General features: G+C 44.3%; 1 protein-coding gene across 3 annotated transcripts in view; it reads left to right on the top strand.

Annotated features, from left to right (window-relative positions):
- RFT1 (RFT1 homolog) overlaps positions 1-23497 on the top strand; it is a 39631-nt gene extending 16134 nt beyond the window's left edge. For 2 of the 3 annotated variants that reach the window (XM_004368753.2, XM_023727315.1), the window contains 8 exons: positions 539-676; positions 7979-8057; positions 11970-12020; positions 12994-13124; positions 14256-14400; positions 18524-18629; positions 22433-22682; positions 23028-23497. In XM_004368753.2, the coding sequence (XP_004368810.1) occupies positions 539-676; positions 7979-8057; positions 11970-12020; positions 12994-13124; positions 14256-14400; positions 18524-18629; positions 22433-22682; positions 23028-23195 (1068 nt within the window). In that variant the 3' untranslated portion in view covers positions 23196-23497. Of the gene's footprint in view, positions 1-538; positions 677-7978; positions 8058-11969; positions 12021-12993; positions 13125-14255; positions 14401-18523; positions 18630-21704; positions 21818-22432; positions 22683-23027 lie in introns of those variants that run through there. The other variant, XM_023727313.1, reaches the window with a different exon arrangement.
- Positions 23498-23857: the final 360 nt, after the last annotated feature.

Below are 23857 nucleotides of genomic sequence, written 5' to 3'. Positions count from 1 at the left end.
TTATTGCTGCACCCTTCCCTCCCCCATCCTGTAGTAGCCCAGACCACATACTCTAGGAGAGTGGAGAGAGCCAGGAGCTCAATTCTGCTTTGTAATCATAAATGTCACAGGTTTCCTGTCCGAGATGACGGCACGTTCCTGGATATGAGCACACTGGGGACACATAGATTCTAACAGGGTGCTGTCTAGGTGGGAGAGCGTTTCCTTTGACTAAATACAAATGTTTGGAGAACATACCCGACATTGTTGTGGCTGTTGAGCTAGTGGGTTTCTGGCATGGAAATTATGTTCTGCCTGCCAGAAGAACGTCCGTCCTCCCTGTTAGGTGAAGCATTTGCAACATTTTCCACCAGGTGCTGCAGTGGAGGTGGGTCCGAGTGCATAGTGCTGTTTTTCTGAGGGTGAGGCATTGCCCAAAAAAAGGTGCTGTTAAAATAGTGCTGTTTCTTGACTGGCCTTTGAAGTCAAATTTGTAGGCATATCTTCATTATGCCTATATTCAAAACAGTCTAATTTAAATTCATTATTTTTTTTTCAGCTTTTCTATACCACAGTTCTGGTGCTCTGCTATGTTATTTATTTCATGAAGTTACTGGGTTCCCCAGAATCCACCAAGCAACAAACTCTTCCTGTCTCCAGAATGACAGATCTGTTACCCAGTATTACAGGAAGTGGAGTAAGTGATGCGTTTTGTCTTTTATCATTTTAATGACAGATGCTGGTTATCCTTGAAGGAAAGAAACTATGACTGGCTTGTTGCTGTAATAATAGAGATAATTTTATTCTAGCTCACATTTATTGAGTGCTTGCTATGTACTATGTCAGGGTTTCTCAGTCGTCACACTAGTGACATTTCGGGATGGGTAATTCTTTGTTATGGGGACTATCCAGTACATTACGATGTTTAGGGACATCCCTGATCTCTACCCACTAGATGCCCGTAATACCCCTCGCCACCAGTTTAACAACCAAAATTGTCTCCAGATGTTGTCAAATGTGCCCTGGGGGGCAAAACTGCCCCCAGTTGAGAACTACTGTGGTAGGTCCTATGCTGAACTCTTCACATGTCTTAGTTAATGCTTGTTACAGTGCTCTGTGGCTGACACTGTTGTAATGTCTAGTTTAGCGTTGAGGAACTGAGGCTTAGCGATTAAATACTTGTCCAAGGTGAGGGTGGGAGCCTGGAGTAGTTTGAATCCCAGCAGAGCATAGGCTCTAACCACTGTGTTCCACTCTCTCTATTCTGGTGTGTCTGTTGGCTTTCCCCTGGACTGACCTCTAGCACAGACAGTCTAAAATGTTGAGAAAGCAGGGACGACACGTACATAGTTCCTTTGGCTACATGTCAGAGCAGTCTTTCAGGTGATCTACTTCCTATCTGCCCCATTGAGAACTCTAGATGCTGAAGTATAGAAGTGAGGCTTCATCTTCTTCTTTTCAACTCCTTAGCTCTCAGTCCCTTTATTTTTACTGCCTGCTGTACACGGGGCTGGAGTGGCACACGAGGTACTATACCACGCTGCCTTGGCTCTGCTGCTTTGTGAACTGCTCCGTTCTGGGCTGACCCACTTTCCCGTCTTCCCATACTTGTTTGCTTACTGACTGTGTTGTACTTAGTGGAGGTAAAGCATTTGATGGAACTTCCTACTCCTCTTTTATGATTACTTGAGAAAGCAGTAAAATATTTGGATCTTCATTCTCAGAATTTCAGAATCCTGTTACACAACTTCTCAAGAAAAATGAGATGTTGTGCAACAAAGCCAGATATGTTCTCATTTGTTAGATAAGAATTCTCCACTCTGATCAGCTAGCTCTTACCTTTAACCTAAATCAACATGACGCTTTTTGGACACTACTGTGCCTCATTCTGCAGGCTTAGGTGGTTAGGACTTGGTCTCGCTTCTCTTGCTTGGAGCTTCTGCCACCTGCCCACAGAGCAGATCTGAGACTGCAGAAAAGTCCCTCCTCCCCCGAGTGCTCCCCAGTACCCACTTGTACCAAGCCTGGCCAACTTTTCACACTGGGCAGCCCCTATACTCCAGCAGTATTTTGGAAAGGAGCATTTGAACTGTTAATACAAGCAAAGAGAGACAGGATGATGAAAAGAGTCTATCAAGTGTTTATTAAACCTTGTGATGGGCTCATAACTCTGAGCTTCAGTTTCCTTATCTATCAAATGGGAAGAATAATAGCACCTCTGTCCTAAGGTTGTTATGAGATAGGGCATGTAAGACGCTTAGCACTGTGGCCTGGCAGAGAGTCAGTGTCCATAAGTGTAGCTGATAATGTCACCACCACCATGCTGCTGTCCTGAGAGCAGGGGTAGCCCCACTAGGACATCGTAGTAAGGCAAACACTGATGGTGTTGGTGTGAGCGCTCAGCGGTTTCATCTGGCAGTCTACCCTGAACATGTCGTCCTGCCGGGACAGAGCCCTGATCACGAGAAGGCTGTGCATATCTGTCATGCACAGTGGCACCATTCCTGCCGACAGACAGAGACAAACCGTGCTTGGTGCTGCCTGAGATACAGACAGGTGGGAGAGGTGATTCCTGAGCCCCAGGGAGCTTCCTGTGGGCTTGGGGAGGTGGCGGGTACAGATCTGAAGCCTGCAGGACTATCTCTAGACACAACCTGCGAAGGCCCCCGAAGACTTCAGGAGTTCCATGAAGAAATTTAAACTTTGACCAAAAGCCATTTGCAATAACTGCCGTTGACTAAATGCATATTTTATGCCAAGCACTGCACAAGGATTTTAGCATTTAATCTTTACAGTAACCCCATGAGATAAATCCTCTTGTCCCCATTTTGCAGATGAGAAAACAGGTTCAGAAGAGTTACATGACTAATCTAAAATCACACAGCTGATTTTGGACCCAGTCTGTCTAACTTCTTTCTGTGGATTTGAACCCACTTCTGACTAAGTTTAATCCATGTATTTAGCCTTCATATTATATGGTCTTCCAAAAGAAATTGACTTATTGCCCATGGCAGTTACTTGTTTACTTAAAGATTGGGAGGTCCTGGATAGAACAATTCACTATTCAGGTTTCTTTTTTAAAAAGAGGACAGCCACGAAGATGAACCTGAATGCAGTGTATGACTTCACCCCAGGCAACGTGCCTGTCTTGACTCCCTGGAGCAGCTTTCTGCACTGGGGGTTCCCTCGTATAAAACCAGTCAGACAATTACAATAAAAATCAGTTTGACCAAATTGGGAGATTTTACTTCCTATTCTTGTAGAATTCCATCTTCTTTAAAAATACTTACATCTACTCCTCACTTACCGACTATCTCGTTACCTGACATTTTGCATTTAAGACAATAGTAAAAAATCTACTATCTGACTATTTTTTGCATTATCGAGGCAGCAGGCATGGTGGCAGCAGCTGCCAAGTGTCCCCTTTCTTGAGGAAGGTCTCCAGGAAGCTGGGCCACACTGCCCCATGCCCTCTGCTCCCTCATGCCTGCTGACGCGCTGCACGTGGGGTTGGCCTCCTCTGTGGCCACGGCCTCCCGGCGGACATGCAGGCAGCATGGAGCCAGCAGGGGCCTATTCTGGGTTCCCAGCTCCTGTGTGACCTGAGGCCCTGCACCTCAAAATTGCTGTGGGGTGGGAAGGGAGGAAAGAAAGAGGCAGCGGAGAGTGTGTTTGGAAGAAATGCTTTCAAGTTTAAGGACATCCCAAAGTGAGCTGAACTGTGCCTGAAGCCTCCACCTCAGTGGGGCCGGGTGTGCCACGATGCTCCTAGCGTCCTCACAGGAATCCCCAAGCGTTGGTGACTTGCCAGGCCTTGAATGCAGGCTCTGGGATCGTGAACGCAGGGCTTGCAGAGGTAAGAGTGGAACCCTGGAGGCGGCTCCACAAGGGAAGCTCTGACCCGGCACAGGAGGAAGATGAAGTGGTTAAGCCATGGTCCCTCTAGTCACAGAGCCTGGCTTTATCCAGCTTTGTCCCTTCCAAGCGTCCTTCTCTGCAGAGGAATAATCCATAACTGGGCTCGCCACAGTGATGAGCACATCAGTAAATCTTACCTGTTATTATTTTTATGGTCATATTTTCTAAATGAAAAGAATCAGACAAGTGGATGGTCTGAAAACAGAAAAATGCTCCATTTTTACGTAATGCTGATTTTCACATAACAACCTGGTCTTTGGAACCTAACCGTGTCGATAAGTGACGATTGGGTGTATTTAGCTTAGCTTTAAAATAAATTAGTGATACTTCATATAGTTACTGCCTTTTCCATCCTTTGACACTTATGAGTGACTTAACATGAGAAATTTGTTAATATTTGAGTAAAACTGATGAATTTAATACAGAAACATGTATGAAGCATTACTGTGAAGGAAGCACTGTATGAGGTACCACGAGTGAAGTCACACATGATCCTGGTGTGGCCCTTGCCCCATTGTGGTGGGGAGATAAGGTGTGCGCTCAGCTAACTATAGTGCAGGGCAGTGTGTGCAGTGTTATCCAAACAGAAGCACCGGGGAAGGACTGATGAATTCCAACTGGGAGCATCCAGGAAGGCTTCATGGAGGAAGCTGCTTTTGAGCTGACCTTGACACATGGGTGGGCACAGGTGAAATGTGTATAGGTGGTGACAATGGACACTTGTGGCTGCAGGAAGGAAGGAAACTTGCTCAGGCCTATTATATGCCCATCACTGTGTTGGAATTGGAGGATACAGAGATGACTGGGTACTTAGGTTGGCTGGACAGTTGGGAAAGGGAGAGGAAGCAAAAGGTAGAAGGAGGTTGTGGAGGGAAGTAAACCTACCTTTCTGGGCTGGGGCCAGTTAGTGGTGGCCTCAGTGCTGTGCCAAAGGATTTAGACTTAATTCAGGGGCAGTGGAGGGTTTTATTTTTTTGTTGTTGTTGTTTTTCTGTTTTTATTTTGTTTTGCTGTTATTGTTGAGAATATACACAGCAAAACATACACCAGTTCAACCGTTTCTACATGTACAATTCCTTAACATCGATGACATTCTTTGAGTTGTGCAACCGTTCTCACCCTCCTTTTCTGAGTTGTTCCTCCCGCATTAACATAAACTCACTGCCCCCTAAGGGTCCTGTCTAATCTTTTTAGATGCTGTTGTCACTTTGAGCTCATATAGATAGTTCTTAAAAGAGCATAATGCTCAAGGCAGACATTTTTTTACTAGTTAAGCTAAACTAATGTTTGGTTTTAAGAAAACTTCAGGGGATATTTTTGGTTTAAGGTTTAAAGATTATCTCAGAGCAATAGTTTTGTGAGTTCATCCATCCTCCATGGTTCCAAAAAGTTTGGAGTCCATGAGAATTTTAAATTCTATTCTCATTTTCCCTCTTTTGATCAAGATTCTTCTACAGAGTCTTTGATCAAAATGTTCTGTAATGGTAGTCAGGCACTATCTAGTTCTTCTGGTCTCATGGCAAAGGATGCGGTTTGATGAAAGGTTTTTGAACAGGGCCATCATCTAATTGCCTATGTTAAGGAGCTTACCATCTATTACAGATTTATTGAGTGTCTCCTTTTCACTTATTCAATTCTCAGCTTCATGAGTTAGACCTTCTTTTCTCGTTTTGCAGATGAGGAAACCAAGTCTTAGCAAAGTTAAGTATCTTGCCCCCGGCCTTAGCACTAATAATGGAGCTGCAATTTGAGCCATATGCTCTCTGACTCCAAAGTCCAAACCCTACAATGAGAAGGATAGGTTAGAGAAAAGGTTAGAAGTGAGAAAGCTCATTAGGAGGCTGTCACAATCATACAGATGAAAAGTGATAAGGACAGTGGGATGGTGGATGGAAATGGGGGGACAGACAAAGCTAGAACATAATTGATAGCCCCAGAGCAGCCTGGGTAGGTGGAACAAGAGGGAGAGGAAGGGGTGCTGTGTGGGGTGGTAGAGGTGATGGAGGGCAAGGGGACAGGACCATGGCTCCAGACTCCCAGTAACTCTGGGTCAGTGTGTGGTAAGGATGTGGCTGATAGAATCATCCTGAGTCAGAAGAGTTTGGGAAGTGGAAATGACTCAGGTTAATACAGGACAAGCTTCTCAGTTCTTATGCCAGACCTTCTGCGGAGTTACTGTCTACCACTTTTCTCCTTCCAAGCTTCAGTTTCCCCATCAGTACAATGGGGCAGGGAAATGGCGCATTGTTGGGGGAATTCTGGAGAAATTCACAGCTGCTTAGACTGGCTCAGCTGTACCTACCAATTTAGTTCTTGCAAAATAGACCTCGTTTGACCATCTCAAGTGACAAATCCTCTCTGAGCTGAGTGGTAAAAGCCCCAAAAATGTGCTTCCTCTTTTCTTCCACTTAGCAGATGCGTCTGAGAAGAAACCCAGTCTCAGATCTGACTTCCTGCCTCCATGTCTTTAATGAGCATTTTGGAGATACGAAGTGGTGTGGCTATTCTTTCTGAACCATGGGTCTGTTTAAACTGAAGGCATTAGGAGAAATGAATCCACAAGTACAAGCTTTCAGATCAGATACACTGTCATGATTTTACTCTCCTAAAAAGCTTTAAAGAGCTCAGTCATCTTCCCAAACCCATTTACAACTTACCAGCAAGCAGGCTTCACAAAAACCTCATGGGCAAGCTGCAATTTTTTGTTTCCTTTGAAATAAAGAGCAGGGCACTGCTGCACAGACCGTCAGAGGACCACCATCCCTTAGCGGTATGTGTGAGAGAAAAGGTGCTGTGCCCACATCTCCCCTAAAGCCAGCTGTGGGTGGAATCGGCATCACGGGATGACGTGGTCTGCAGTGCCCCCTGGTGGTGCTAAGCAGTCTGGTGCTCTTTGTGTCTGGAGACGGAAACTGTGGCCTGTTTTATACATTGTGTCCTGATTTCCCTCTCATTGAGGAAGATTTACTCCTGGACTGATCTACCCCTGGCAACTGCTCCACGTTCAGTGATGTCATGAGGGCAGTGTAGTTTGGGAGGATTCAGTCATGTCTTCCCAATATCTGAAGAAAGGTTCAGAAACCAAGGGGTCAGGAGACTTGGGGCTGCAGATGCCCTTTCCTTTTGGGTACTCTAGACTTGCCCTGTCCTAAATGGTTGCCATGTATGGCTATATAGTATTTGGAATGTGGCTACTCCGAATTGAGGCGTACTGTAAGTGCAAAAGACACTGGATTTCAAAGACTTTGTATGAAAAAAAGAATGTAAAATATCTCTAATTTTTTTTTTAACATTGATTATATGTTGAAATAATAATATTTTGGGTTAAATAAAATATGTTAAAATTAACATCACCTATTTATTTTTACTGTTCAATGTGGCTACTGGAAAATTTAAAATGTGACCTAATTTATATTTCTATTAGATAGCACTGCTCTACATAGATGGGCTTTGGGCCAAGAGTGGGGTCCCATGTGACTGGAGTAGGTTTCAGACCTGCTGGTAGGCCAACTTCCATGGCTAATCCTGCAAGAGAGGTGGCGTGGACTTGACCTTTGTGAGTCAGTTTGAAAGGTTCCTGGAAGACCCTCCTCTACCAAAGAGCTCCTTGAAATCCCACTATTCAAAAGTCATCGCTTTTGGGTTAATCAGAACTTTTGAAAATGCAGGTACCCTGGAATTAAGAGCCTAACACCTAGACTGAACCTTCTGGAATCCAGGATGCCTGCCTGATAGAGGAGGGTCCCCCAAAGGGAGTGGGGGTGGGGAGGAAGCTGAGGGAACAGCAGCAGTTTTTCTTTAGAGATCTCATGGTACGGATCTTACAAGGAGGCCCTTATACCTAAAAACTTTGTCTTCCTGTTTAGCAATGCAGTATAAACAATGCCACGTAAATTCTTTCCCAGTATCTGTTGGATGACTTCTGTATGCTTAGCATTAAATGAAGCATTAGTGGGCATGTGTCCAAGCTGGGACTTAGGGGCCAGAATGAGTTTACCTCTCATGTAGCGTTGTGTTCTTAGGTTTGAAACGCCTGGGATGTTTTGTTCTGTTGGTTGATTTGTTTTGTTTCCTCTTGCAGGCTTTTGTAAATTGGAAAGAGGCCAAATTGACTTTGAGTTTTTTCAAACAGTCTTTCTTGAAACAGATTTTGACAGAAGGTAAGTAGAAGAAGGATTTCTCTGAGCAGTCAGGAAACCATGGTATAAACGAGGGGATTTCACAGGATTGCTGATTACTTGGATCAGACCACCTGCAGCCTAGACCCCCTGGGCAGAGGGACCTCATAAATGAGAGCTTTTGAAGTAAGGGGAGGGAAACTAGCGTTTAGTTAGTTTTATGTTTTACTTATGTTTACTTTTCTCTCCACAGCCTTGTAAGAAAAATGTAGTCCCCATTTATTATGGATGAGGAAACAACGTCAGTGAGGTCACATAACTTCTTCAAGGTCCTACAGTAATGAGTAACAGCTTAATCTGAATCCAAGTCTTAACTCCAAAACCTCATATCATTTTAATAAATTTATTATATAAGTATTATATCTAATTGGAGCCCTGGTGGCACAGTGGTTAAGAGCTTGGCTGCTGACTTTAAGAGGTCGGCAGTTCAAACCCACCAGCCACTCCTTGGAAACCCTATGGGGCAGTTCTCTGTCCTATAGGGTTGCTATAAGTCAGAATCTAATTACAGGAAATTTGAAAAATAGGGAAAACTATCCATAATTTCATTGTCCTGTCATAGCTTTTTATACATTGTTTTCTTTTTTTTTTTTTTTTTTAACTCTTTTAAGAGCCACATTTTTATTGTTTTATATTCTAAACAACAAGATTCACCCATGCGATAGTTGGTGTTTTGGCGGAGCTTTTGATGCAGAGGGCCAGCAAGAAGCTGAAAGTCCATGTAGTTTTATATATATGTGTGTTGGTGTATTTAGATCCAGCTTCGGTTCAGAGAAGGAGGTTTAAGGGAGCTGTAAATTGCTGAAGGTAGTAGTTTGTATGTACAAATTTCCTGTGTCTGTACGTCTACGTGGAGCACTGGTAGCACAGTGGTTTAATAGCTTGGCTGCTAACCAGAAGGTCTGCAACTGGAATCTACCAGCCACTCCTTGGAAACCCTGTGGGGCAGTTCTGCTCTGTCCAATGGGATCACTATGAGTCAGAATCTATTCGATGGCAACATTGGTTTTTTTTTCGGTTTGGTCCATCTACATCTCTATTACTGAACAGATTTTAAAAAATCTTTTAAAAATTATCTTTTAGTTTTAAAAGTAATATAACCCCATTCCAAAAATTCTGCAAAATTAGAAAAAATAATCTATAATCCTGGCATTCTAATACAACCATTTCTATTATTATTTTGGTATTTTTCTTTTTCCTCCTCTGTTGATATTTTTGGTGAATTATGCATCCAGAGGGAAGCAACTCCCTCTATTCCTCGCTTTCCCTGCCTGCAAACTGAGGGACTAGACCAGAAGGTGTCTGAGGGCTCTCTGAGCTTTGAAAGCATGTGTTTCCAACTTGAGCCCAAAAGGTTGCTGCTACAAAAGCAAAACTGTTCAGAAGACTTCTGGGGAAAGTAAAGGTTGGTTGTCTTGGGATGGCAGAGTGAAAGCGCCTTAACTGTAAGCTCCTTGAAAGCAACGCGCGTGCCATTCACCACTGTCTCCCCAGCACCCTGCCTGGGGCCTGGCACATTACTAGGTATTCAGCCAGTGTCTGTTGATAAAGAGAAAGAGAAAGAGAAAAGCAACAACAGAAGGTGACTGGTGAAGTTGTGTGTTGTGATCGTTCACGTTATTGTTAAAACATGCAAATCAGTGGAGGAAGTTTTGTAAGGACGGTTGCTTATGTGCACTTCTTTTTTTCCTCCCAAAGTTTTAAGAGCAGTTTTAATGAGTTTGAGGAAATGGATCCAGTCCAAGCGATGGCCCTAAGTTGGTTGTGGGGATTGCAGTCTCTAGACGCGTGTGCAGCAGCAGGTTTAAGGTTGCCCCCTCTACCTCCGCGCTAGGCCTGAGTGTGGTGCTGGCTCCATGCTTGGGGCCACCCTGGCCTGGCCTCCTAAGTGGCAGAAGGACTTCGAAAAAGGGCCTGGTGCTAGCCAGCCTCTCAGGTCCTCCACCTCCTCACCTGTGAAGCAAGTGGCTTGACCAGGGACTCCCCACCCCAGGTTCTTTTTCTTAATCTTTAAAGCCTGCAGCTCTAAAAAGGTTGAAATCATTCTTTGTAGTAGCAAAAATGTATATGTGATTACCTTCTGGCCTGCATTTACTGAACACAGCATGCCAGGAGTTGAGAATACAGAGATGAATGAGTCCCAGGCCCTGGCCTCAGGGAGCTCAGTCTCTCCCCAGAGACGCAGACAGTTATGTGTGGTTAACTCTGATACAGGGCTGTGAGGGCTGTCCTCAGGACCCTAACTCAGTTGCCAGGCGTCCCTTGAGTGCCCTCTTGCTTCCAGGAGCTTACAGATTCGGGAAGGATAGGCTATAGTGCCAGAAGACAGGGAGGTCCCTGCAGAAAAGCCATGCTAGGTGATGAGAATGACTAGAGCGCGGGCCCCAGAGCCTTACTGAATTGGCAGCCCAGCCTGACCCAGCTGCTGGCGGGATGAAATCTGGCAGGGTGCAGGGGAGGACGACAGCGTGACGGTGGGCGGTGGGGCCGGACTGGTGAAGGCAGGCCAGAAAGATGGCTTGGGGTCACTTTGTGTTGTTGTTGTTGTTGGGTGCTGTTGAGTTGGTTCTGACTCATAGCAACCGCATGTGACAGAGTAGAAGTGCCCTATAGGGTTTTTTTGGCGATAATCTTTATGGAAGCAGATTGCCAGGTCTTCCTCCGGTGAAGCCGCTGGGTGGGTTTGAACTGCCAACCTTTTGGTTAGCAGCTAAGTACTTAACCATTCACCACCCCCCCAAAAGAAACCAAACCAAACCTGTCGATTCTGACTCATAGCGACCTGTAGTACAGAGTAGAGCTGACTCATAGTGTTACTAAGGCTGTAATCTTTACGGGAGCATACTGCCACATCTTTCTCCCACAGAGCCACTGGGGGATTTGAACCACCGATCTTTTGATTAGCAGCCAAGTGCTTAACCCACTGCGCCACCAGGACTTCTCTATTTGCCATCAAAACCCATTGCCGTCAAGTCAATTCAACTCATAGAGACCCCATATGACAGAATAGAACTGCCCCAGAGGGTTTCCAGGGAGCGGCTAGTGGATTCAAATTGCCAACCTTTTGGTTAGCAGCTCAGGCTGCTAACCACTGCGCCACCAGGACTCCTCAAATGCAGAATTAAGGAGCCTGGACTTTTTGCGAGAACACTAAGAGTTGAGTCATTTAAAGGTGTGAAAGCAGGATTAACTTAATCAGATCTGTATTTGTCAGAGATGCAGCTGTTAGCAGTGAGGACGGATCAGAGCCGTGGCAGAGCAGACATGGAGATTCAGATGGGGGCTAGTGCAGCAGTGTGAGCCAGTGCCTGGGAGGGCCTGCAGAGGCAAGGACTGAGGAGACAGTTAAGAGGAGACAATCTCTGCTTCTAGTCTCTCCATGCTTTCCTTCCACAGAAACGATTGAGCTGTTCACTAGGAGGTGAGAATTTACCCTGTAGGGTCACGGGCTCCATCTCCATAGTGGCCAATGCTTTTCACTCATGGATAATAGGAAGATGGTAATTCATAGAAGCCAGCAGGGGTGGGGCTCTGGGCTGGTGTCTCCACCTTGAAGGCATTCAGACTGTCTTCGACCTGAATCGAATTGGGGCTCCAGAGCTTTGGCAGCCTCTGCAGAGATCTCGCCACCCCAGGAAGACCGTTTTGATGAGCATGTGCGCACGATCAGGGACCTTTCATATCACAGAATTTGCGCTCAGATTATCTGACCTCCCTTAGAACTTTTGAGAATATTGGAAATCAACATTAAGACAAGGAATATGTCTTTTAACAGATTATTTCAGTATTTTTCATTTGAGAATATCAACTGGAAAAGTTGATAGATGGTAAGAGAAAAGGAAACGAAATTAATATGCATTTAAATGATGAATTATTTTGCTTTTCCATTTATAGGAGAGCGATATGTGATGACATTTTTGAATGTGTTAAATTTTGGAGATCAGGGTAAGTTGAAATTCTGTGGTGTTTTAATTAAAAGTGAATACCACTAATAGATACTTCCTAATACTTTTCTCTGTAGTTTGATATATTTAATGACAATGAAACTTTCAGTTCCTGAAAACTGTTACTTGTAGGTCTTTGTAAATTTATGCAGTGTGCTGACTATCCCGTCTAATGTGACTTGGGTGGCAGGTTCTCTGTTGAGATCCCCTGCCCTCTCTCCTACTTCCTGCAGAACTCTGGTGCCCACGTTGAGGGGTGGAAGATGCTAGGATCTTACCACAAAGGAAGATGTAGCTAGATAAGTCTCTCTCAATATTTATTTTTAATCTTATTTACTTTGTTTTTGTTGTTGAGAGTATGCACAACAAAACATACACCGATTCAACAATTTCTGCACATACAATTCAGTGATATTGTTTACGTTCTTCGAGTCGTGCAGCCATTCTCACCCTCCTTTTCTGAGTTGTTCCTCCCCCATTATCATAAACTCACTTCCCCCTAAGTTTCCTATCTCATCTTTCGAGTTGCTGTTGTCAATTTGATCCCATATAGATCTTAAAGGAGCATAATGCTCCAGACAGACTTTTTTCTCTGAACATTTTCTTACCTTTATTTTTAATATAATCCTAAAGTAGTAGAAGTAAAAATAGAAAAAAGTCAACTTTGCATTAATGAGTTTTATGAAGAAGTACTGTGGATTCTTATGATGACAGAACCTTTCTGTATCTTGACTATATCAATGTTGGTGTCCTGGTTGTGTTATTGGGCTATGGTTTTGCAAGATGTTACCATTCGCGGAAACTAGACAAAGGGTACTGTACTGTAATTTCTTACAACTGCATATGAATCTACAATTACCTTAAAATAAAAAGTTTAATTAAAAGATTAATCAGAAAATAAAATTTTAATAGTGCTGTGAAAATTAAAATGGAAACCCCAGTATGATTGTTGTCTCTTCCTTTTTGTTTTATAGGTATATATGATATAGTGAATAATCTTGGCTCCCTTGTGGCCAGATTGATATTCCAGCCGATAGAGGAGAGTTTTTACGTATTCTTTGCCAAGGTGCTGGAGAGGGAAAAGGGTGCCACACTTCAGAAGCAGGTAGTCTTGGTTCTTAGGTCATTGCCTCTCAGTTGAATTCTCCCTCAAACTGTGAGATGAACAGACAGAAGTGTGGAGGAGCCTGTTTCCCTTCTGTGTGAGCTGAAATTGCCTTCTAGCTTTCTTTCTTCTGTCATATTCTGAATGTGGCAGGACCCTCAACTCACTTCTTCCACGGCCTTCTCTTTATTTCCAGGCTGCTCCTTTCTTCTCACCCCTTCGTCCCTCTTTGTGACCTTATTCTTGACGCAGCCCTCAGAACTTCTACCTTGGGCAGCTTGTGTCTATGGCTGTCCCCTGTGCAGTGCAGACCTTTCTGTGGTCTAGTCTTAGGTGTAAGAATGAAGCTGCCGCCCCACATCCTCGGATGCTTGAGAACCTCAGGGTGAGCCCAGGATGCAGAGGTTGGAGAGGGGCTAACCTAGGGCACAGGAGGAAAGGACGTGCTCATGTGGTTTCACTCACCACACCGATTGTTTAAGCATCTCCAGGACCGTGAGAGCCCAGAGCCATATTCTGACTGTGAGAATCTCCATGCTCTGGTTGGCTAACACAGAGGGAGAGATTTTGATTCAGGAGTATTTGGTTGTAGAAATGTCACTTTTTCTAAAGCCATTGAAAATGTCTGACATCTTCTAATTAAAGCAAGCTAGGTTGGCCTCTTACATGTCTTAGAAGACATTTTGCAAAGTATAGCTTATGCACAATATCTCAGAATGAGCTAGTCTGGCTCTCTGTCTGATTTAGAAATATTTTCCTAAGCATGGATTGATGGTAACACCAGAATGTTGAGACGTTTGTCAGGAGAAGCGCTCTGACAGAGCCAACTAACATATATTGAAACCTCTGCCCAGTTAAGAATAAATATCGAGGAAAAGCAAGTGTTTCCTAAGCAACATTTGAAATAATTTATCCTAAATGAGTTAAAAACCAAGCCTCCCCCACTTCCTAAGGAGGCACATGCTGTCTTTTCCTTCGTTTGATGATAGAGGTAGAAACAAACAGGCTTCAGAAAAGCAGCGATGCCCCTCACACAGTTGAAAGGGTGATCTGCTAAACAGTGAAGGGAGAAGGGAGTTTTCTTTTAGCTCATGATTCATGCAACTTCCTTCCCTCTTCCCCTGGCCCCAGGAGGACCTTGCTGTGGCCGCCATCGTTTTGGAGTCCCTGCTCAGACTGGCCCTGCTGGCTGGCCTGACCATCACTGTGTTTGGCTTTGCCTATTCTCAGCTGGCTTTGGACATCTATGGAGGGGCCATGCTTAGCACAGGATCAGGTATGCACAAGAGTTTTGATGGATTTGTTCTAATTTCTGAGTAGAAATAGAAGAGTCTTATGAAATTCCAGAACTTCTGCCCATACAAGTTGAGATCTATGTCAGTGGAGGGAAAAAGGCCTGGTGGCTGGGGTTGTGGGACTGTTCCCCTCACATAAGGTCAGATCCATGCTCAGGGTGCAGTCACGGGCTTTGGCACCAGGCCATGCACTTCCCCAACCTTTTGGAGAAGTTGTTATGACTCCGGCCTGCCATTCGCTTTTCTCTTAGGCCTAAAATGTGTTTTGTCAAGCATTTCCCCGCTCTCCCTCTGGGATGAGGGAGGAAGGCAGAGAGCAGGCTCAAATGAGTCTCTGCTTGGTATTAAACACATCTGAAGACAGTAAATGCCACCTAAATCTCATGGCCTGATACACAAAAGCCTCTGAAGAATAACCCAGAGCCATTTGCAGGGAATAGAATTGATCTTGGCAAATAAAATGGTATGTTTAATCTAGTGACTCTTAGTTTTGAAGGAGAAAAGTGTTGAATGTGTCTAACTTTGAAACACCTGATGCCCAGACCACTGGGTGTCTCACAGCACCTGCTTTACCTCCCAGCCCAGAATCTAGGCCTTGAGGACGTCACCAATTTGAAATTGCATCAGGCTGGAGGCTGGCAGCCCATTTGCAGTGGTTCATCTTGGGTTCAGCAAAAATCTTTTTAATTCCTCAGGTCACTAGAACAAGAACACTGAAGACTTTTTCTGCTGCTCCATGTCAATGTGAAGGGCTCTGTCAAATGCCATTTTACAAATTCATTGGCGTGTTTTGTCTCCATTATAATGGGACCCAAACTTTTGGTATGAGGGGGAGAGGGGCCAAGTTTCTGCAATAAAGCAAAGGTCATTAAGTTTGGAGAAACACCTGCTGTGAAACCAGTGGCATGGTTTGCAGCTCCCTGGGGCTTCTGTGAGAAGTACATTTGGATCAGGCAACTGGAGGGAAGCCTCATTAGGAAGCCATTAGTAAGTTTATGTTCAGAGACTGGGGACTCAACTATTTCATAGCAGCTCTGCCCCTCTAGAAAGGCAGTCACCAAGGAGCAAGCTTTAATGTAACATAATCATAGGACATTATGTGGGGAGAGGGCTGTCCCATCATTATAATGTTCACCTGGGAGACTGATTAGTCCTAGACAAGATATCAACAAACTAATCGTGTGGTCCTTCTGTGTCCATGAGCTGCTCGTGCCGGTTTTGAGTATTGATAATAAATTTATCCATTGGAAGAGCCATTGTTAGTTGAGTTCTAAGGTAATATGTTCTGTCCCTAATGGTTTAACGTCAGAGTAGTTAACAATTTTGGACTCAAAAAGATGCTCTCTCAGTCTCATCTTTAGAGAAAGAGCAGAGTCTTGAGGATGATTCCGGTTTGTCAGTGTCTTAAAAGATTGTGTGCTTGGTGTGTCACTTCAGGGTCTACAGGACCATTTTCATCTCATCTGACCCAGAGTCCCATCCGTGTCGCTGTCCACCCCAGCAGGGTTGTTTAGCGTTTGTCTTCTCATTGTGACTGCTTCTCATTTTGACCAAACTTCTGGCTCTCTGTAAGGCCCATGGTGCTTCTTGATGGGGTCAGTGCATCTCTTCTGGCGCCTGCTGGCTTTCCTTCCCTGGTCTCCTTGTCCCACTGCTGACTCTTCGGACTGGTGCTGCCTATCTGCATGCCTTTCCTGTGCCAGGGAGTATTAACACTGCCACCCCCAACCCCCAGTCTTTTTTTGATCACTGAAGTACTTCGTAAAACTTGACTTTCTCCAGAGAGTCTTCCCAGCTTAATCAGAAAAGAACGACAGCTTTCTGTGGCTCAGCTCCACCACCTTAGTTTTGAAAGTGGAACTTACAACACTGCTGTTCTCAGTTTCCCCAAGTCCATGTTTGACTTTGTCCTCTTGAAGTGGACTTACCTGTGATCTGTATGGTCCTCTTAGATCCTCTGTCCTCTGTGATGACCATGTTCAAGTTGTGAACTTGAACATAGTGTGGACAAGCTTTTGTGTCGGGGTATGATTTTGCTTTGCATTGTTTGGGATTAGGATTATATATAGGCTTCGTAAGTCAAAGGCTTTTCTCACACTTAGCTTTTCCATCTTTATGAAAAATATAAACATTCACTGAACTTCCCTAAGATTTAATTAGGGGCTTTGTAAGGGAAAGAGCTTTCTCACACTTAGCTTTTCTATCTTTAAGAAAAATAAAATATTCATTGAACTTCCCTAAGATTTCACACATTTATCTTTTAGTTGCTTTTCTCTTACTCTTTTACTTTACTTTTTAAAACCTTTTATTCTTCTCTATCCCCTCAATTCAATCCATGGTTTAAGGTTCCATCCTTAAATTCCCCAATTTCAACATCTTTCCCCAAAATGCACTCAAAACCATTCTACTTGCACCACTGTCTACTTCAACCACTGTTTCATGCAAGAGTTAGTTCTCCATGCTTAAAAGCAACTCACTATCTGCCTTCAGAAGGTCCCACACATGCCATTAGCTCTCAGTTACCAGGTGAGATGTGCAGATGAGAAGAGCCTCCATTCTCCACTTCTGCCAGGAGGATGGAGAGAAGCAGGAAGCAGGCTGACCGTAGCTGAGCCCTCGGGGCAGAGCCTGGTCCTGCGTCCTCTATTGGAGTCTTTCCTCATGCGGGTGGGGGCCAGGCTGCTTTCTGCAGCAGCCTGAGAAACTGAAATGCAACACGATAAAATGTGGAATCCAAGAGAAGGCCATGGAAAATACTTTTCTGTTATGCGTCGGGGCTGTTCTGTTAGTATTCATTTTGCAACTTTGTGACTGCCGTAAAACTATTTGGATTCCCCACAGCACAGGAATCTTTCATATTAAACAGCTTTTCGTAAATCATGAATGAGTCCTAGACTCTGAGTCTGGAACTTCAGCCCCGCTTCTTCTAGTGGTTAGGTTTTTCCTTTTGTTGTTGTTAGGTGCTGTAAAGTCTGTTTCGTTTCATAGCTGCCCCATGTACAACAGAACGAAATGTTGCCCAGTTATTTTAATTAAGGTATAACTTAGTTTGTTGCGTTTTGACAAATATACACTGTGACTCAGCCCCACCTGTGAGGGGCAAATCAGAGACACTCACAGCTGTGATTTTTATCACCATATATTAGCTTTGGTTTAAAAAAAAAATTTCATATAAATGAAATCATACAGCATATAATATACATTTTTGTTTGGCTGCTTTCCCTCAGGGTGTTTGAGATTCATCCATGTCTTTGCCTGGATCAGTCATTTTTTCCCTTTTATTGCTAAGAAGTATTTTTTTTTGTATGGATGGGCGATAGCATATTTCTCTTTTCTCCTATGGATGGGCAGTTTTGGCTATTCTGAATAAAGATGTTATGTATGTTTTTGTACAAGTGTTTTTGTGAACACGTACGTTCATTTCTGCTGGATGTATACCTAGGAGTGGAGTTGCTGCATGGTTGGATGCATGTTTATTAGAGACATTAACTCTTGAAAATGGCCCTGTGGATAAAGAGGATCAATCCCATTTTGAAGGCCCTCGTTCTTTTGTTAGTAGACTTGTCCAAAGCTTGTTTGTTAGCTGTAGAGCAGCATTACTTCATCTTAAGGGAAGAGAATAACATTACAGGCTCTGGTTCTCACTGCATATTTGGATGTTCTTTCTGTCTCAGTAGTTTCCTGCTGGCCTCGGGCTCTGGGCTTTTCCCCAAGGTCTTTTCTTCAGGACCTGTTCAACTGAGGTTCTGTTAACATGCATGGCCATTAATGGCTTTGAATGTTCAGACTAGCAGGCCTCTTCATGCTGGTTAAAAAGCAAGATTCGTTCACTGGCCAGGTAAGTTTTTAGTTGTTAAGCAAGAGATCTGTACATTTATTCCTAATTGTCCTTTTGTTTCTAGCTGTTTATTTTAGTCAGTGCCATGGAATGTTGGGACACCTTCTAGATAATTAAGACCATAGGCTCGAGCATGCAGTTGGCCCGCTGATACCAGCAGTGTTGATGACGGGGTTCTGGTGTTCTTTGAGCACTCAGCAGAGCTGAGGGTGCATGTGGACCTCCATTTGGGCTCTGGAGAGTCTTGGTGGGTTGTTTCCTTCTAGGTCCTGTTTTGCTGCGTTCCTACTGTGTCTACGTCCTCCTGCTTGCCATCAATGGAGTGACTGAGTGTTTCACATTTGCTGCCATGAGCAAAGAGGAGCTCGACAGGTATGTATCCCGAAAGGTACCCCTTTAATCATGGCCTTCAGGCAAAATGAAACAACTTGCCCATCTTTTTCTATTTATTCCGAATGCGCTTTTACATATAGCTCTTTTAGAGGTAAACTTTTAGACCCCCAGCCTGGTGCCCCCCCCCCACTGGGATCACCACTGCAGAGGCACTTTCGGTTCACACCCCCTACGTGGAGCCGGAGGCAGTAGCTACTCTCAGCCTCGCTTTATGGAGGGAGAAATATCCACCCTAAAGGGGTACAGAGTCAGTCGCTAGACAAGCTAGACTTCTGTTCCTCTAGCTCTTTGCTCAGTGCCCCCAAAGAGTGGCCCTCAACCTATTTGTATGTCCTTGGGAAACTCAGGGCTTCTGTGACCCCTCTCCTCAGAGAAAGGCCCAAATGCGCATACACATTTTGCCACCTTTTTTCCCATCCATTGACTGGGTCAGGACCCTGCCCTATAGCCTCAGCCAGTGATTCTTAACCCTGGCTATGGGTCAAAATCCCTCATGGAGCTTGTTAAAAATGCAGATTCCTGCCCACCCTACCTCCACCGCTCTCTCTGCCACCGCTCCTGTGGAATCAACAGGGACCCCCTGCACACATGTGCGTGCTTTCAAAGCTCCTTAGTGATTCTGATGTGCAGTCCTGGCTAAGAGCCTCTGTCCCACACCTAGGCTCATCTGCTTCTTGTTCCAAATGCCAAAAAGCAGCCGCAGTATCTTAGGGCTGTCGCTGTAGGATAAGGTGAACGAGGGCAGAGCTGATGGGGGGAAAGAAGGGAGAAGATAGGGTGGGTGAAGGCGATGAGCGAGTGGCCCCTTGAGCCCTGGGTCCCTCGAGGGTTTTCATAGTGCCTCTGTAACGCCTTAGAGGCCCAGTGGTGGGGTGGGCCGGGAAGGGGTAGCTCAAAGAGTTGGGGAGCCCTTCCTCTTACTGAGGCAGCCTCTATCTGCTTCCCGCCTGGAGCTGGCTCACGTAGAAGCTTGGGGACACAATGGTTGAGAACTAGAGTCCAGACCAGCAAGTTCCAGCCCAGACTGATCAGATGCCCCTCAGAAACTCCTTCCAGACCAACTGAGTTAGAATTTTAGGGGGCTTGGGCCAGGAAATCTGTTTTATTACACAGCTCCTAGGGATTCTGATGAGAGCTAGGACTTTGGGAACCACTGGCCAAAACCAGCTTTCACAGGAAAAAATACGTCGAGCACTGTGACGTATTAACTGTTAGGTGTATGTAACTGAAAGAACAAAAGGTGCACAAAGCGGTAATTACCCAGCTCAGGATGCACTGACGATTTGTATTCTGTTCTACTTCATTTTTCCAAAATGACTCACTAGATTGATTTCTAACCTACTAGTAGGTTGCAACCCATAGTTTTAAAATAATAGTTTAGATTTTGTTTTTACTTCCAATAGTTAAATTTATAGGTATAGAACTTCTGTAAGTCCATTCTTTTTTTTTTTTTTTAATGGATGAAAAGGTCTATGTAACTCTGAAAAAAAAAATTTTTTTATTTGAAAGCTTCATCTAACACTGAATGATTTTTAATACAACATAAAACTTGCTAAGTGAGATGCTGTGGCACAGTAGAAAGAGCCCAGGACTAGGAGTCTATCTCTTTAAAAGAAATTTTATTACGATAACTCAGCATTAGCATTGAGGGAGAAAGTCAACACTAAGCCCATTTAAAATGTTTAAAAAGTATATTTTACAACCAAATCATGAGGGAGTATAAACAGTGGCTAGTTGCTTTCTTTCCTCTTCTATTACATCAAACCAAAGGAAACAACCTTTTAAGTCAGTTGTAATGGAATTTTGACAGCATATAAACATCTGGAAAAATTATTTTCAGGGTATTAGTCAACACAGAGAAAAGACAGAGCACCTTCTAATGCAGTTCTCATCTGGGGTAGTCACTTCTCCTAAGATTAAAATGTGACTTTAAGCACAGTCTTCAGACATGTATTAAACATACCAGCCCTAGTTCTGTCTGGGCCCCAAGCCCCTGGCCCTGTTCTGAGCACACGGAGCCCCTGAGCTCCTCACAGACCCTGGTATTTTTTCATCTCTATGAATTTAACCAGACGTAAAAACTCTAGTAAGGGTTTTTATTGTAGAATCGGGTAGCTTAGTTAAATGTTATGATTGATAGAGATGATTTTGCATTGGACATTTCAGATTCTGAATTAACAATAAAACATGGATAAAAACACGGACTTTTACTAAACCAAATTCTGGTTAACCAGTGTTTTTTCTAAATAAAAATAGGGCATTGGTTAGATGTGAAATAGTAGAACTTCCTTTGAATTACAAGCTGTTTCTTTTTTTTAATAACCTCATACTGAGTATTTTAGAATATGATGGTGGACTTTTCATTATGCCCTATTGAAGAATTTTTGTTCTGTTTTGTTAAGGACGTCCCATTTTCTTTTGTTCACTCAACAAATATTTTTTGAGCATCTAGTGGCTCAGTGGTTAAGAGCTATGGCGAGCTACGGCTGCTAGCCAAAAAGGTCAGCAGTTCGAATCCACCAGCCGCTCCTTGGAAGCCCTGTGGGGCAGTTCTACTCTGTCCTGTAGAGTCGCTACAAGTCAGAATCGACTCGACGGCAATGGTTTGGTGTTTTGTTTTGTTTTTAAACTCTCTAACAGGCATTATTTTAAGCTCTGGAAAGACAACAGTGAACAAGACAGACGAGATCCCTCCTCTCCTGGAGAGCTGACATTCTAGTGGGGGAAGCAGATAGTGAGCAAGTGAATAAATAAGACATTTCATGTGATGTGCAGAGAACTGAAACAGGGCTATGTGGTGAGGGTGGGACCCTTTTATATTGGGTAATCTGGACAGGCCCCTCTGAGCAGCTAACATTTAAGCTGACGCGTGGATGACCAAGAAGAGTCTGCCATGAAAGATGGGGGCAGAGTCTGCCACGCAGAGGGGACAGTGGCGTAAAGGCCCAAGAACGTTGAGTGCCCAACATGGAGGTGGACTCCGTAACTGTTAACTGAAGGATGAGTGTAGTTTTCTCACGTTGGCACATAAGAGACCAGCACCCTCCTTTGCAGGGCTGTAGAGGCTACACTGTGCGGCTGTGCCCTGCTGTATTTAACCAACTCCCATTGCAAGATGCTTGCGTTGTTGCTGCAGTGGACATCCTTGACCAGCCATCTTTTGATAGGTCTGATTTTAAGTCTAGTATCTTCTTAGGGGCATGGAGAAATAAGCATTCATAAATAATTTACTGGTTATGTTAACCAAACCTTATAGAATAGTCATTATTGTCACTGACTAATAATTTTTCATTGATTGAGAAAGTGGTATTTTAATTGCGTCTTTCAAATTCCCATGTTTTCCTGAAGTGGATTATGCCTGTAAGGTTGTCGACTGTGCCTTCTGGGAAGCTCAGCAGCCACAGAGCCCCCTTGTGGTGGAAAGCAGCTGGCCTCATCATGATCAGCTCCTTCCAAATGACCACATCAAAGAGGCTGTACTGTTGAATTTGTCCCTGCTTGAATTGGCATAAATTAGCTATCAGTTTTATTAATTGTTGCCACTTTACTTGGAGTTGGGTGGCGGTGACTTCAGAAGTTTATGACTCTATGGCTTAAACTCCAAGGACAATGACGTTTTCGTGTTATCCATATAACTTTCAATGTTATTAAAACCAACTGGATTATAGGATCTCCAAGGTTCTTTTCTGCGAGTTCATGTTCACAGCCACTTAAATAAATGTTTTTTGTGGCGATGCTGTCTTGGGACCATATACCCACTGTTCTTGTCTCCCTCTCCCCAGGTACAATTTCACGATGCTGGCCCTGTCGTCCTCTTTCTTGGTGTTCTCCTGTCTCCTGACCAACTGGTGTGGTAGCCTGGGCTTCATCTTGGCCAACTGCCTTAACATGGGCATTCGGATCACACAGAGCCTTTACTTCATCCACCGCTACTACCGAGAGAGCCCCCACAGGCCCCTGGCTGGCCTGTACCTGTCACCAGTCCTCCTTGGGGCATTTGCCCTCAGTGGTGGCATTACTGGTATTTCAGAGGTGAGACTCCCTGCGGCCTTCACACCACATGCATCTGCAGGCAGTCCACTGTCCCTGCCTCTAGGCTTCCCCTTCCTTCTCTGCCTGAACCAACTGTTTGCCCCCTCCTCTCCCTTCCCCTAGGTCTCTGGGGCAGCATCTTACCATAGACTCTGTGACGAAACAGGGTCACTGGTAGGAACAAAGTTGGCTCTCAGTATACAGTAATTATGTCTTTTATCTGAATTGGAAACTGGAACAGTAGGGCCTCTGCCTTCCTTGGTTTGCCCCAGTGAAGGGAGGTATGGATGGAAGAGCCAGGGCACAGCCAGAGACTATGGCAATGACAATGGTTTATTCCCTCAGGTGTTCCTCTGCTGTGAGCAGGGCTGGCCAGCCAGGCTGGCACATGTTGCTGTGGGGGCCTTCTGTTTGGGAGCGACTCTTGGGATGGCATTCTTCACGGAGACCAAGCTGATCCACTTTCTTAGGACTCAGTTAGGAGTGTCCAGACCCACTGACAAATCAATGTGATGTCGAGGATACATGGATGCCTGTGGTGCTTAGACCAGTTGTGGGGCGGTTTTGTGGGAGGACACATTTTCTGCACAGAAGAGCCCCACTGAGGGGTCTGCAGTGGAGAGAGACCAACCCAGCCAAGTGAGGCATCCGAGGGAACCACTGGCTGAACCCTCCTGTCCATCTGAAGTCCTAAACACGGGTGAGGATTCTTATTTTTAAATTAACAAAAGACCCATTTAAAGATACAGTTATTTTTATTTATTTTGTTTATTGTTGTAGTTTAAGTGAAAGTTTCCATTTCAAGTTAGTCTCTCATACAAAAATGTATACACACATTGTTAATGTGACTCTAGTTGCTCTCCCTATACTGTGACAGCACACTCCTTTCCACCCCGGATTCCCGTGTCCATTCAACCAGCTCCTGACCCTCTCTGCCTTCTCATCTCACCTCCGGACAGGAGCTGCCCATTTAGTCTCATGTATAAAGATACAGTTCTTTTTTTTATCAGCATTTTTCTTTTTTATTAATGGATTAATTCCTTTTGGGTGTGATTAACCTTTGGAACTGTCCTCTCCAACAAACTAGTAAATAATCATCTGGCCCAGAAAAAAAGACGTAGCTATTTTACTGGTGGTGGAATACTCAATCTGTTACTTAAAAGCAGAAGGAGACC

The sequence above is a fragment of the Trichechus manatus genome, unplaced genomic scaffold (assembly GCF_000243295.1).
Source record: "Trichechus manatus latirostris isolate Lorelei unplaced genomic scaffold, TriManLat1.0 scaffold00001, whole genome shotgun sequence".
Classification (NCBI taxonomy): Eukaryota; Metazoa; Chordata; class Mammalia; order Sirenia; family Trichechidae; genus Trichechus; species Trichechus manatus.
Note: the sequence above shows the minus strand (reverse complement) of the source record. Positions and strands in the feature narration are given on the sequence as shown.